The sequence below is a fragment of the Rhinopithecus roxellana genome, chromosome 12, assembly GCF_007565055.1.
Source record: "Rhinopithecus roxellana isolate Shanxi Qingling chromosome 12, ASM756505v1, whole genome shotgun sequence".
Lineage (NCBI taxonomy): Eukaryota > Metazoa > Chordata > Mammalia > Primates > Cercopithecidae > Rhinopithecus > Rhinopithecus roxellana.
Genome location: NC_044560.1, coordinates 93,763,830 through 93,779,451, shown reverse-complemented (window position 1 = coordinate 93,779,451; position 15,622 = coordinate 93,763,830). Strand labels below are relative to the sequence as shown.

Sequence of the window (15,622 nt, the reverse complement as noted above, 5' to 3'; positions counted from 1 at the left end):
TAAACTAAATGAAAATGAAATACAACTTACAAAATTTATAGGATACAACATAGCAGAAAACTTGTAGTATTACATGCATATATTATAAAGGAAGAAAAATCTAAAATCAGTAATCTAAGCTTTCACCTTAGGAAACTAGAGAAAGAAGAACATTATAAGCCTAAAGCAAATAAATAGTAAAAATGAGAGTATTAGTCAATGGGATTGAAAACAATAAACAATAGAGAAAAATAAATGAAACCAAAAGTTTGTTCTTTGAAAAGATGAATAAAATAGATAAACCTCTAGCCTGGCTAACTAATAAATAGAGAAGACAAATATTAATAATATAAAAAATGTGGCCAGGCAAAATGGCTCACATATATAATCCTAGCACTTTGGGAGGGTGAGGCAGGAGTATCACTTGAATGCAGGAACTTGAGACCAGCCTGGGCAACACAGCAAAGCCCCATCTGTATTTTATAAATAAAACATTTTTTTAAAAAATATCAAAATGAAAGAGGGGCCACCACTGCTAACTCCATGGACATTAAAAGGATAATAAAGGAATATTATGAACAACTCTGCCTACAATATATGGACTTACAATATATGGACTGATTCTTTGAAAGACACAAACTACGAAAGCTCACACAAGAAGAAATAGATAATCCAAGTTGGCCTATATCTGTTAAAGAAATTGAATCAATCCAAACACTGCATGTTCTCACTCATAGGTGGGAACTGAGCAATGAGATCACTTGGACTGGGGAAGGGGAACATCACACACCGGGGCCTATCACGGGGCGGGGAGGGAGGAGGGATTGCATTGGGAGTTATACCTGATGTAAATGACGAGTTGATGGGTGCTGACGAGTTGATGGGTGCAGCACACCAACATGGCACAAGTATACATATGTAACAAACCTGCACGTTATGCACATGTACCCTAGAACTTAAAGTATAATTAAAAAAAAATTAATTACCTTCCAAAAAATAAAGCAGTAGGCCCAGATGATTTCATGGTGAATTCTACCAAACATTTAAGAAAGAAATGATACCAATTCTCTGCAATCTCTTCCAAAAAAAATTGAAGGAGAGGGGACACTTCCTAAGTAATTTTTTGAGACAAACATTACCCTAACACCAAAACCAGATACAGATACTATGTGATAGGACAACCACAGACCAATACCTTCATGAACAGGTTCAAACTCAGTGTGGTCTGTTAAGTTCTACATGACTTAAGTCTAGCTTACCTTTCTAGCCTCATTTTCTTGCCACTTTCCTTGTCTCTAAGCATTTTGTTCTGGCCAAATGAACTTTTTTCATCTTACTGAGAAGATTGTGATGATAATGAGGACAATAGTAACAACAATAATGTTCAATATTACAATAACAACAACACTTTTTTTTTTTTTTTTTTTGAGATGGAGTCTCGCCTGTTTAGCCTGCTCTGTTGCCCGGGTTGAAGTGCAGTAGCACGATCTTGGCTCACTGCAACCTCCACCTCCGGAGTTTAAGCAATTTTCTTGCCTCAGCCTCCCAAGTAGCTGGGGTTAATACGTGTCTGCCACCATGCTTGGCTAATTTTTGTATTTTTAGTAAAGATGGGGTTTCACCATGTTGGCCAGGCTGGTCTCAAACTCCTGACCTCAAGTGATCCACCCTCCTCAGCCTCCTAATGTGCTGGGATTACAGATGTGAGCCACTGGTGCCAGGCCTAATTTCAATTTAATAAAATTAACTATTGTTTAACAAATATATTTTTAATAGAGTAGCTTTATAACATTTTGACTTGTCTAGTTTCCCAGAATTCCTTCTGTGTAAGTTTCTGGTTATAGTGGGCCACAGGAGATAATATTTGTGCAAGATTTAGAGAACAGAATTGAAACATTTTGGTTTTTCCAGGTAGAAGATTGGAGCAGGCACTTTTATAGTTTATAAACACTGCTGATATCTGCTGCTCACCTTGGCATGATGCAACAGCCAGGCCTACAACTGCTCCACCTTCCCTTGAATCCTCCTTCACTTTCCATCTCCTGGGCCAGATGTCTATTTAGCTCCTTGATGAAGGGTGCCAGTTTCTCCTGTAGGATACCTACACTTTATCAAGGTTAGAAGCAGCAAGAACTGACATGGGTTCCAGTCCATCTTCATGGTTTCCACCTTGTTGCTCTCCCGCTTTACATTCAGCTTCACTTCCTGATTGTTTGCCCTGCAGACTTCGAGCTCTAGCATAAGATGCAAAGATGACAGCCATATAGACTGCATAACCAGCACCCACAATTGCATAAGACCAAGTCCCTGTAATAAGGCTTTTATTAAATACATATTCCTAATGGTTCTATTTCCTGGGAGAAGTGCTTATTGTGTATCAGGATATATATTATGTCACTGAAATAGAAGAAACTGGGAAAAATCTAAATGTTCAACAATAAAGGATTTATTAAATAAATTGTGACATATCATTAAAATAATTCTAGAAAAAAGTTTAATGTCAGATAAACAGATCATAATATTTTAAGTGAAAAAGTAGGTTACAATCTATTTAAATCAGGGTTACTTTCTTCTAGATTATGAAACAATATACACTATAGAGTCCCCTTTTGGTAGAAGAATTTCCCTATATATTTTATTCGCCTACACTTAGTTCAAATAGTGCACACATATTTCTTCTTAGCAAATCTTCACAAAAGATGTATAGAACTGGCATTACAATTCCCACTTTAGAGATAAGGACACTAAGCAAGAACAAACATCAAATTTATGGTGAAACTAAGGTGGAAGAATGCTGAAGTCATTGATGCTTTAATGAAAAGTTTAAAGAGACAATAGCCCAAAGAAATCAGCAGTTTACTAATGGATAAGTCGTTTTAAGAAAGGATGAAATGATGTTGAAGATGAGGCCCACAGTGGCAGACCATCCACACCAATTTACAAGGAAAAAAATTTTTTTGTAGTCTAATTGAAGACTGATGATTAGCAGCAGAAATACTAGCCAATATCATAGATATCTCAATTGATTCAGCTTACCACAATTCTGACAGAGAAATTAAAGTTTAGCAAACTTTCCACTTGATGGGTGCCAAAACTGTTGCATTCAGATTAGCTACAGACAGGAGCAAAGCTTTCCATGGGACTTTTACACAAGTGGGATGAAGATCCTGAGGCATTTCTTTGAAGAATTGTAACAGGAGAAGAAACCTGACTTTACCAACATGATACTGAAGACAAAGCACAATCAAAGAAATGGCTACCAAGAGGAGGAAGAAGTCCAGTCACAGCAAAAGTGGACCAGTCAAGAGCAGAGGTCATGCCAACAGTTTTTGTGATGCTCAAAGGATTTTGCTTATTGACTTTCTAGAAAGCCAAATGATAACCTGCTTATTATGAGAGTGTTTTGAGAAAGGTAGCCAAAGCTTTATTTTAAAAAATGCCTGGGAAAGCTTCACCAGAGTCCTTCTCTACCATGACAATGCTCCTGCTCATTCCCCTCATCAAATAAGAGCAATTTTCCAAGAGTTTTGATGGGAAATTATTAGGCATCCACCTTACAGTCCTGATTTGGCTCCTTCTGACTTCCTTTTGTTTCCCAATCTTAAAAAATATTTAAAGGGCACCCATTTCTCTTTGGTTAATAATGTGTGAAAGACTGCAATGACATGGGTAAACTCCCAGGATTCTCACTCAGTTCTTTAGGGATGGACTAAATGGTGTGCATCATCACTTACAAAAGTGCCTTCACCTTGATGGAGCTTATGTTGAGAAATAAAGTTGTTTTTTGAGACAGGGTCTCATTCTGCAACCCAGTCTGGAGTGCGGTGTTTCGATTATGGTTCACTTGCAGACTCAAACTCCTGGGCTCAAGTGATCCTCCTGCCTCAGCCTCCTGAGTAGCTGGGATTACAGAAGTGCACTGTCATGCCTGGATAATAATTATTATTATTATTATTTTGGTAGAGATGAGGACTCACTATGTTGCTCAGGCTGGTCTCAAACTCCTGGGATCAGCATCCCAAAGTGCTGGGATTACAGGTGTGAGCCACTGCACCTGGCCAATATATTTTTTATTTTATCTTTCAATTCAGTTGTTCCACAAACTCTCTGAAGTTCCCTTGTACAAAATATCAACTTCGTTGTAGTTTGAATTTTGTCAGACTACGTGTCAGAGCAAATTCCAGAGTATTTCATAGGCAAGTCAGTCAAGAATATTTACTGTTACCACTAGGTGTGTCCCAGAACCAGAAGAAATAATCTCTGCCTTTAAAAATCTCACACTCTAGGGCCAGAGGTAAACTAGAAAATAAACAATTAGAATACAGTGTGGTAAGTGCAATACATCAGGAATTGTGTGTGGCTGGGTTTACTTCAGTGGGGACAGAGCAGAAATACTCTCTGATATTCTGTTAGAGTAAATTGATGTTGCTGTTAACTCAGTCATGGCTAAACCCACAGGAAACTGAGATCTCTGCTCCTCTTACCTCTTCTGTTGTTGTTCTTGATATTGTTGCTTTACTTTAGCTTCATTTTCTGTTGCTTCTTTTATCTTTTCCTGTAGCTGCTGCTTCTCTGAAATACAAGTGTCTGTGAGACAGACTTTATGAGCATGTTCTAATTTCTGCTGCAGGTCCAAAATCTTGAATGAAAAAAAGTTTACAAGTAAAGCATTAAGAAGAGTGTGATCTTTTTTCAAATTAGGGGAATAACACATAAATAGTAAACATAGCAGTGCTAACATATTAATCTGACCTGAAGTAAAAAGAGTAGCTAGATTTAATTTTAAAATAAATTGTTTAAATTTTGCAGTATGTAATGCATTCATATAATTCAATGTGTATGTATAAAAGAAGCTACAGGCCAAACATGCTGGTTCACACCTGTAATCCAAGAACTGTGGGAGGCCAAGCTGGGTGAATCGCTTAAGCCTCAGGAGTTCGAGACCAGCCTGGGCAACATGGTAAAACCCCATATCTACAAAAAAATACAAAAATTAGCTGGGCATGGTGGTGAGTACCTGCAGTCTCAAGCTACTCAGGAGGCTGAGGTGGCGGAAATTACTTGAGCCCAGGGAAGCTGAGGCTACAGTGAGCCAATGATTGTGCCACTGTACTCCAGCCTGGGTGACAGAGTGACAGAGTGAGACCCAGTCTCAAAAAAAGAAGCTATATAGTGAAAAGTCTCCTTCCCATCCCTGTCCTACTTCCTCCAAATTTTCCTCCACCGAATAGGTAACCGTGGTTTTTAATTACTTATGTACCCCTCCAGAGATTTATTTATGCATATATAAACACATATTATATAGTTATCCCCCATACATATAAATTTTACACAAACGATGAATACTATACCATATATAATTAGGCATCTTACTTTTTTATAGCAATACACATTTGGTCATTTTTCCATATTATATGCACATATTGAGTTGTCTTCTGTTTCATAGTTGCATACCACTCCACTGTAAGGGTATACCATAACTTATTTAACCAGTGCCCTACTGGTGAACATTTAAGCTGATTCCAATCTTTTGCTATTATAGACAATACTATTACAAACAATGTCTGCAGATTAAATTATGAGGTGTAGATTTACTAGGGCAAAGCTTATGAGCATTTGCTTGTTTGATAGATGATGCCAAACTGCCTCCAGAGGTATTAGACCAATTCATACTCCCAACAGCATTGTGTGAGTGCACCTAGTTTCTCCACAGTGTGGCTAGATTCATGAATAACACTGCAAAACAAAATAGAAGTCTCTTATAAACCAAGCACCTATTGGCATATTGCTTAGCATCAATAATAGGTTTTTTAATGCTCTGGCAGAACTAAAAATATGATTTATGAATTTGAAAGAGAGACCCTATATTTTAGAGTTTATATGCTAGATTTAACATATCATTTAAAAACATTTTTTTCTTGCCTTTTTCATGTAGCAGCAAAAAAACCCCACTTTTTTAAAAGATAAATTTCCTTTACACTTATTTACTTATTTTTATAAATGCTTGTGTCACCTTAAATTGTGCCTGGTACATAGTAGGTGCTCAGTAAATATTTGTTGACTGAATAGATTTCAGCAGGGTAGCTATTATCCCTCTAACGTATTTCTGACCCAACAAGGAATCCTTTAGAATGGCTTGGCATCACATTCCCCATAATTTTCTGTGAATGCCAGTGGGTGGCACTTGTTTTCTAAGAGAGGGGCTTTCTGCATCAACCCAACCCCCTGCACCTAGGTCTCTGCATAGCCCATGCAGCATGAGAGAGGAGAAGATGCAGAATGATTCAAGGGGAATGGCAGTAGGCAGTCAGCCATCTGAGGCCAGTTCAAGTTCCTTGGAATGTTCTATTTAGTTCTGTCTAGGGAGAATTCTTACTTAAGGAATTCGGTACTAATTCCACAGACAAAAGCATCACCTCATTGGCTTCTCTGTCAAGGATACATCCAAACTTCTGAACCTGCCACATAATTTAAGAAAGGGAACATTTCCAATACTTTTGAAGCCCATTCTGTGACCCTCTTTGATTATCCCTCTTCCCTCCCCACCAGAGAAAACCAATATACTGAATTTTGTGTTAATCACATCCTTGCTGTTTCTTTTTAATAATCTCTCTCTATATATATGAGATTTTTTTTTTTTTTGAGATGGGGTGTTGCTATATCGCCCAGGTGATCCTCCTGCCTTAGCCTTCAGAGTAGCTGGTACTACATGCATGCGCTACTATGCCCAGCTAACTTATTTATTTTTGTAGAGATAGGGTCTCACTATGTTGCTCAGGTCTCACTATGTTGCTCCCTCTCCCTCCCTTCCTTCCCTCCCTCCCTCCCTCCCTCCCTCCTTCCTTCCTTCCTTCCCTCTCTCTCTTTTTGAGACAGAGTTTCACTCTTGTCACCCAGGCTGGAGTGCAATGGTGTGATCTCAGCTCACTGCAACCTCTCACTCCCAGGTTCAAACAATTCTCCTGCCTCAGCCTCCGGAGTAGCTGGGATTCAAGGTGTGTGCCACCACACCTGGCTAATTTTTGTATTATTAGTAGAGACGGGGTTTCACCATGTTGTCCAGGCTGGTCTCAAACTCCTGACCTCAGGTGATCCACCCACCTTGGCCTCCCAAAGTGCTGGGATTACAGGTGTGAGCCACTGTGTCTGGCCATTCACCTCTCCTGGTCATTCGCCTTGCCTCGCCTCTCCTTTCCTCCCTTAAAAATAAGTTAATTCAGCCAGTCTTAGTTTAATTCTTTAACTTAGATTTTTTTAGTTTAATTCAGATTGCTGTCATCACTTTTTGATGTTTGCTTCATATTGTATGGTTTGACGAAATTATTTTTTAATCCAATTTAATTCTCAAACTTGCACATCAAAATGTACAACTGTTACATACTACTGCCACCTAGTGTTGGGCAATCTAAAATGAAGTGACAATATTTCAAAATGGTTCATTTCACAACACAAATCCCCCTACAAAATTACAAAATATGTTTGATGTGATGAATACAATAATTACCCTGATATGATCTCTATACATCATATCTATTTAAACATCACTATGTACCCCATGAACATGTACAATTGTTTGTCAATGAAAAAAAAAACAAAATTAAAACAAAATTTACATTAACAGCCAATTCAAATGAAAGAATAAGTGTTCTCAAATGTGAAAATATAAAACAAAAGCCATATGGGATCATCCAGTTCTTTAAGTTCATGTTATAGCTTTAATACAACTGACCTTTTTAAGTCCATGAAGTTTTTTACAAATACACAAGAATCCCTAAAATTGTAGGAACAGGTGAAATCAAAACAGAAGCAGAAGAAAACATAGGAGAGAAAAAAAATCTCAGAATTCTATCAAGTCTGCAACATATTTATTTCTTAAAATCCTCAGGGAAATAAGATTTCAGTAGTGGTATTCAGTGTATGCTATTTATTAAGCATGAGGATAATTACCTTTTCCCCTGCATCAGCAACTTTAGATTTCTCCTGAGCCAGCTTTTCCTGTAGGTTGTTCTGTGATTTAATGCTCTGAGTCTGTTTAAGTACTTCCAACTCCAGTTCCTTGATTTTCTGCTGACACTGCTTACACTCTGCTGTGAGTGAAGAGCACATCTTTGTACTCTCTAATAACTTCTGTTGGGCATGCTTTAGCTCAATCTTTATCTAGAGGTAGAGAATAAGTAAGAGTAATACAAATAAGTGTGGAATGAACGTGAACTAGAATAAGCAGCTTTCAAAAGAGTATAGTCCCCTTAAAGCCAACAGATACCAGTGTCACATGGCTGAGTACCTCTTTAGAGCTGCCATGTGTTAGTAAGAGGTTCCAAAGTTTAGTCAGACAGCAGCTAGACCAAGGAATTTTCCTGAGTTTCTATATATGCATGGTCTAAATGTTTTCCATCCTTTCTTCAATCTAGTCCAAACTGGCTTTCATCCCCACTACCCCAGTGAAACTTTCTGCCAAGGGTACTAACTCTTCATTGCCAAAATAAATCCAATGGACAAGTGACTTCTCAGTAGCATTCTGTGATACCAAACTTTGCTGGTTTTCACTTAGCTCTCTGCTGTTCTTTCTTGGTCTTCTTTGTAGACTCTTCCAATGCTACCCAACATGTATTATTGGACTCTTCTAGGCCTAGAAAGTGGATGATTTGCTATCCATTTCTATAATTTGAAATGCCATTTTATGCCAATACTTGCCAAAATGAAACTCCTTGATTCTGCCCATATCTCCAAAGTCTTTTTTTCTCTCTTTTCCCAATTTCAGTAAATAATGCCACCATCCAAACTTTTGTGCAGGTCAGTAATCCCCGAGTCTTCCTTTTCCATTATGAACCAATTCCAATCATTTAGCACATGCTGTCACTCTATCCCCACAATACACCTTGCATTAATCCATTTGTGTCATTTTTTTTGGCACTAACCTAGTCTGGGGCATCATCTCTAGCCTGGGCTATAGCAACTGCCTCTGCACTGGTGCTACCACTTCCATTTTTACTCTCTTCTAATCTATCCTCTAACCCGGTGGCCAAATTTTCTTTTAAAAACACAAATTGAACTACCTGACAACCCTGCTTAGAATCTTTCAGTGGTCCCTCACTCCAGATCCCACCAGCTTGCCTGGCTTTGTACGCTCTGGCCCTTGTCTATCTCTTTAAATCCATCTTGTTATTTCTCCTTCTCCCACTGTACCTCCTGTCACATTGGTTTGTATTAAGAGTTTCCAATACACCAAACTTTTTCCACACCTCCCTCTGCCAGAAGTGCTTTCCCTTTTCCCTTCTCATTGTATGGTTGCCTGCTTATTCTTCAGGTCTTAGCTTAAATGTCACTTTGCAGGGGGCAATTTTCAGAATCATTTAATCTGAAATGTCCTTACTCATCACTGTACCACATTTGCTTCCTTCATCAAACATATCATGATGTATAATTAAGTATGCATTTATATACCTGTTTATGTCCCCTTTCCCCACTTTAAATTCCAAGAAAGCAGAGATTGGGTTTTTAATTCATTTCTTAATACCAAGGCCTATGAAAGGTGATTAAGAGTAGGTGATTAATCAATTATTTACTGAGCAAGTAAATGAATGATATTCTAAAAAATATCAGAATGTAGTGAATGTATACACTGGGCAGGGAAGGCTCATAGACAAAAGTGGTGAGAGAGAATTTACTTTGTTTTAATGGTAAATAGAATTCCCTGGTCTCAAAGCTTTTCAACTGAATTAATAGGGATGATAGCTATAATGTCCTTCATCTGTGCTTTCTCTATATTAACCAATCAGATTATATAAAGTGAATCTAAAAGTTAATTGTGTTCAACCTCTTTGAGCATCAGTTTCTTCATCTGTAATATGGGGATAATAACTAGTTACCTCATAGGATAGTTGTGAGGCGGCATTAAATGAGACAAAGCAATTAAAGCCTCAAGAATAGAGCCAGACACATAGGAAACACCTAACAAAAGTTAAGTGTTCCTATTCAATAATTGTTTTTAGACTATCTGCTGCATTTGAAATACAGAGCTGAGGCATATACTAATATTACTACTTAACATTTGTTAGGCTTTCACATCTATGAAGTGGCTGGGATTGGTATTTTAGCCCATTTTAGAGATAAAAAACTGAATCTTAAATAGTTACCAGATGATAGAACCAAGGTCTGAATATAGATTTTCTGATTCTAATTCAGTACTCTACACTACATTTACTCTACACTGTGAAATACATGTATTTATTATTTCTCTAAAAAGAATACGTCAGAGTGGATCAACAAGCTAAAATTTGGCTCTTTGAAAAGTCTAATAAAATAAATACACTTCTAGTGAGACTGATCAAAGGAAAAGCAACAAGACAAAGGTAACTAGTATTATAAAAGTGAAACGCCCTCATTATATACTTTTCTTCTTTTTTTAAAAGCTACCTTTGTTAAAATATATATATATATATATTAAAAAGAAGACAAGATGAATACATTTCTGTAAAACTTTAAATAATTTAAATGAAATGGAAACATTTTTAGAAAAATAAAATATAACAAAGTTGATGCAAAAAAAATAAGAACTTGACTTCTCATAACTATTCAAGAAATGGAACTAGAAATGGAAAACCTACCCAAAAGAAAGCAAAATCAGAAGGCTTTAGGGATGAGTTTTTTGCAATAATTTGAGAAGAAATCATTGTAACTTAATACAAACTTTTCCAGAAGACAGAAAAAGAGGGTGTATTACCCATTTTATTTTAAGAGGCTAGGATAGCCTTGATATCAAAATCTGACAAGGGCATTGCAAGGAAGTGACAGACTAGTCTCACTCATGAGGAAAGTTACAAAAATCCCAAAGACATATTAGCAAGCCAAATCTAGCACTGTAGGAAAAGAATGATAATTTATGATGAAGTTAGGTTTATCCCAGAAATGCAAAATTGGATTAACATTAGAAAATCAAAGTAATTCAGCATATTAACAGATTAAAATTTTTTAAAAACCTTCTCAAAATATTCAGAAAAAAATTTATGAAATTCAACATGTATTTGTCATAAAACATTGAACCAACTAATGCTAGAAAGCAATTTCCTTAATGTAATAAGTAATATCTATTTTTATTTATTTTTCTTTCTTTCTGAAGTAGATTTGGATAAAATATCTATTTTTAAAAAGCAATAAAAACATACTAAATGGTGAAATTTGAGAGCTTTTCCTTTGAGACTGGGAATTAGAAAAGGATGCCTACTGTCACCAGTTCTATTCAGCACTGTGCTAGCCAGTAAACAGAACAAGAAAAAAGAATGAAGGGTTTAACATATGGAAAGGAAGAAAGAAAATTGTCTTTAAATGATATGATTACTTGCTAGAAAATCCAAAATAACATATACATACATTGTAAGAATAAAAAAGTATGGGAAAGTTTTTATTAGAAAATGATTAAGTGAATTTTTATACATTGGGAAATAATTAGAAAATGAACATTTTTAAAGTTACCATTTATAATAGTATGGAAAATATCAGCACCTGTGAATATGTCTAACAAAAGATATTGTCCACAGCCTGTGTGACAGAGTGGAACTCCATCTCAAAAACAAATAAATAAATACATACATATAAGAACATTTAAATATTGAGAGAAATTAAAAACCTAAATACACACACTCTCTTCTTAAATTAGAGGATTCAATCTTGCAAAGATTTAAATTCTGCCCAAATTGACCTATAGAGTCAATGTAATTCCAAGTGAAATCCCAAAGGGTTGTGTGTCAATATACATGTGTTCTACGTGAGTTCATGTGAGTATTTGTGTTTAGCTTAACAAACTAATTATAAAACTTATATAGGAACCCCAAAGTCCAGGAATAGCCCAGATATCCCAGAAAAGAAGAACAAGGTAAAAAGACTTGCTCTATCAAATGTTAATATTTATATAAAGCTAAAATAATCATGATAGCATAGTATTGGCACAAGAGCAGACAAATAAACAATGGAGCAGAATAGGGAGCTCAAAAATATACCACAATAGGCTGGGCACGGTGGCTCACACCTGTAATCCCACACTTTGGGAGGCTGAGGTGGGCAGATCACCTGAGGTCAGGAGTTCGAGGCCAGCCTGGCCAATATGGTGAAACCCCATATCTACTAAAAGTACAAAAAAATTAGCCAGGCATAGTGGTGTGTGCCTGTAATCCCAGCTATTTGGGAAGCCAAGGCAGAAGAACTGCTTGAACCCAGGAGGCAGATGTTGCAGTGGGCCAAGATCATGCCACTGTACTCCAGCCTGTGTGACAGAGTGGAACTCCATCTCAAAAACAAATAAATAAATACATACATAAATAAATGTTAATGTAGAATAGCTTTATGACTTTGAAGTAGTAAGATATTTATTAAATCAGACCCCAAAATCACTAGTTATAATGAAAAATAATGATTATTAAAATTCAAAACTTTGATTCATCAAAAGATATATAAGGAGAATGAAAATGCAAGTCACAGAGTCAATGTTTCTAATACATACCTGATAAAGGGTTAATGTATTTTAAAAGCCTCTATAAATTAACGAAAAAATTAAAATGAGAGAAACCCCAAATAAATATGAACAAAATCTTGAACAAGCACTTCACAAAATAGAAATTCAAATGCTAATTAAATGTATAAAAAGCTGCTCAAACTTGTTTGCAAACTAGGCAAATGCACACTAAAACCACAAGGAACTACTGCTATACATGTATACTAGGTTTGCAAAAATTTTAACGTCTGACAGTTCCAAGAGTTGGTGAGGATGTAGAGCAATGGGAACCTTCAGACACTGTTGGTAGAAGACTTTAGAAGGAGTTGAGGTAATACATATCCTATGATGAAATAATTCCACTCCCAATCTCTTCCTAGAGGAGTGTGTACTTATGGACATCAGGACACATGTGCATGAATGTTCATTGCAGCACTCTTTAAAAAGTAGAAACATTACTTAGTTCTATTCATATATCTTGCTACTCAGGAAAGAATCTGATATTCATTGACTGAACATATCTGAAATAATGTGCTGTTATACCCTCTGTTCAAAGGCAAAGCTCTTTCAGTAAAAGCTGCTCAAGTATGTAGAGTGCTTAGCTTATGAAACTTCATTTCCTCATTTTGCATTAATTTTTGAAGACCAGAAATGCCATTTCCAAAAATGTTAGTGGACACATAAAATGATCAAAGCTTTGTTAAACAGAATGAAATGAATGTATGTAGAAATAAAGAAATTAACCCCTGGCCGGGCGTGGTGGCTCACGCCTGTAATCCCAGCACTTTGGGAGGCCGAGGTGGGCGGATCACGAGGTCAGGAGTTCGAGACCATCCTGGCTAACATGGTAAAACCCCGTCTCTACTAAAAAATACAAAAAATTAGCCGGGCACAGTGGCAGGTGCCTGTAGTCCCAGCTACACGGGAGGCTGAGGCAGGAGAATGGCATGAACCTGGGAGGTGGAGCTTGCAGCGAGCAGAGATCACACCACTGCACTCCAGCCTGGGCCACAGAGCCAGACTCCTGTCTCAAAAAAAAAAAAAAAGAAATTAAACCCTAAGGGCAAAATGCCTTAATATCATTGGTGGATCAATGTAGGTCAACAGGAAAAAATGTAATAAGCTTATCTCATTGATGTTACCAAAAAAATTCTCAATCAAGTTTTAATACACTTCCTATTTTTCCAGTAAAAACCCATTTCCCACCTTGCCATTCTAAAACAGCTCACCTTCTGTCTCATTTTTTTTTCTCATTTTATTTTGGAGGGTTGGTACAACTTTTGAAATTTCAATAAGAACAAATCTATTAGCTGTTGATGTCTTCTCAAAAGGCACTCTAACCTTTTAGAAAGTCTGGAAGTTTCATTTTTCAAGAATAATCTTATTATGAAAAAAGTAAGACACAGACAATGAATAGATGAGAAACAAATCAAAGAAAAAGAAGAAATCAAGTGTTCTGGAATATTTGGTAAATTGAATTTGTTCAAGATTAAGAAACCTAAACTTCTCATTGTAAATAGAAAGGGTACAAGTCCTTTCATAATATATTGTCTATTTACTCTTGGGCCTGTGATCAAAGAGTCAACACTTAGGGTTTTGGTGATGCTGGTAATGATGAAATAAGACAACACTGGGATAAACACTGTTACGGCCAATGACCTATGCATCCAAGGCAGCTTCCTCAGCTTCAAGTTGGGACAGTCAAGCACCAAGAAGAGGATCTACAACAGCGTCTTGGTATTGGTGGTAACAGAGCAGCAATCTGCCTGAGGCTCTGCAAGCCTATAACATTCTTTTTAACATCCCCAAGCTGGAAACATGTAAAATGTCCATAAGCCATAGAAAAAATAAATAACGTATGGCTTTTTTTTTTTTTTACAATAGAATACTAATATTGCAAAGAAAATGAATGAGCAATGGCTATACACTGTAACATGAATGAATCTTGCAGACAAAGTTATAAGGCAAACACAAGGTATAAATACTGATTGTATTTTTGAAATAGGAAAAATAGGGAAGACAACTATATTGTGTGGGATTATAAATAGTTGATGAAACTATAAAGTAAAGCAAGAGAGTTATTACCAAAATTAGTGGTTACTACTGGGGTGGTAAGGTGATGGGATTATGATGGGGACAAGGTATGCAGGGGCCACTAGTGTGCTGGCATTATTCTATTTCTTGTCCTGGGTAATGTTTAGATGTCTATTCACTTTATGACAATTAGGTAAACTGTATGTTTTATGCATTTTCTAAGTGTTATATTTTATAATACAATGATTTAAAAAGGAATAAATTAGTATTTTGGTTTTTTTTAAAAGAAAAAGTGATATTTTAATTTTTATTTATTTTTTCTTTTTTCTTTTTTTTTTTGAGACAGGACCTCATTCTATTACCCAGGCTGGAGTGCAGTGGTGTGATCGTAGCTCACTGCAGCTTCAAATCCCTGGGCTCAAGCAATCCTCCTGCCTTGGCCTCCCAAAGCCCTAGGACTGTAGACTTGAGCCACTGCACCCAGTCAATATTTTTATTTATTTTTTAAATTTTTAATTAATTAATTTTATTTTTAAATTATACTTTAAGTTATGGGATACATGTGCAGAACGTGCAGGTTTGTTACATATGTATGCATGTGCCATATTGGTTTGCTGCACCCATCAACCCGTCATCTACATGGGGTATTTCACCTAATGCTATCCCTCCCCTTGTCCCCCACCCACTGACAGGCCCCGGTATGTGATGTTCCCCTCCCTGTGCCCATGTGTTCTCATTGTTTAACTCCCACTTATGAGTGAGAACACACAGTGTTTGGTTTTCTGTTCCTGTGTTAGTTTGCTGAGAATGATGGTTTCCAGTTTCATCCACGTCCCTGCAAAGGACATGAACTCATCCTTTTTTATGGCTGCATAGTATTCCATGGTGTATATGTGCCACATTTTATTTATCCAGTCTATCACTGATGGACATTTGGGTTAGTTCCAAGTCTTTGCTACTGTGAATAGTGCTGCAATAAACATACGTGTGCATGTGTCTTTATAGTAGAATGATTTATAATCCTTTGGGTATATACCCAGTAATGGGATTGCTGGGTCAAATTGTATTTCTGGTTCTAGATCCTTGAGGAATCGCCACACTGTCTTCCACAATGGTTGAACT

The 15,622-nt window shown here is 36.7% G+C and overlaps 1 protein-coding gene across 1 annotated transcript in view; it reads right to left on the bottom strand.

Moving 5' to 3' along the window:
- Positions 1–15,622, bottom strand: part of CCDC30 (coiled-coil domain containing 30) — a 196,812-nt gene that overhangs the window by 69,865 nt on the left and 111,325 nt on the right. Inside the window, exons 8-9 of the mRNA XM_030942844.1 lie at positions 7,927–8,136; positions 4,464–4,618 (exon numbers count right to left, since the gene is read on the bottom strand). Coding sequence (XP_030798704.1) covers positions 4,464–4,618; positions 7,927–8,136 — 365 coding nt within the window. The remainder of the gene's footprint in view (positions 1–4,463; positions 4,619–7,926; positions 8,137–15,622) is intronic.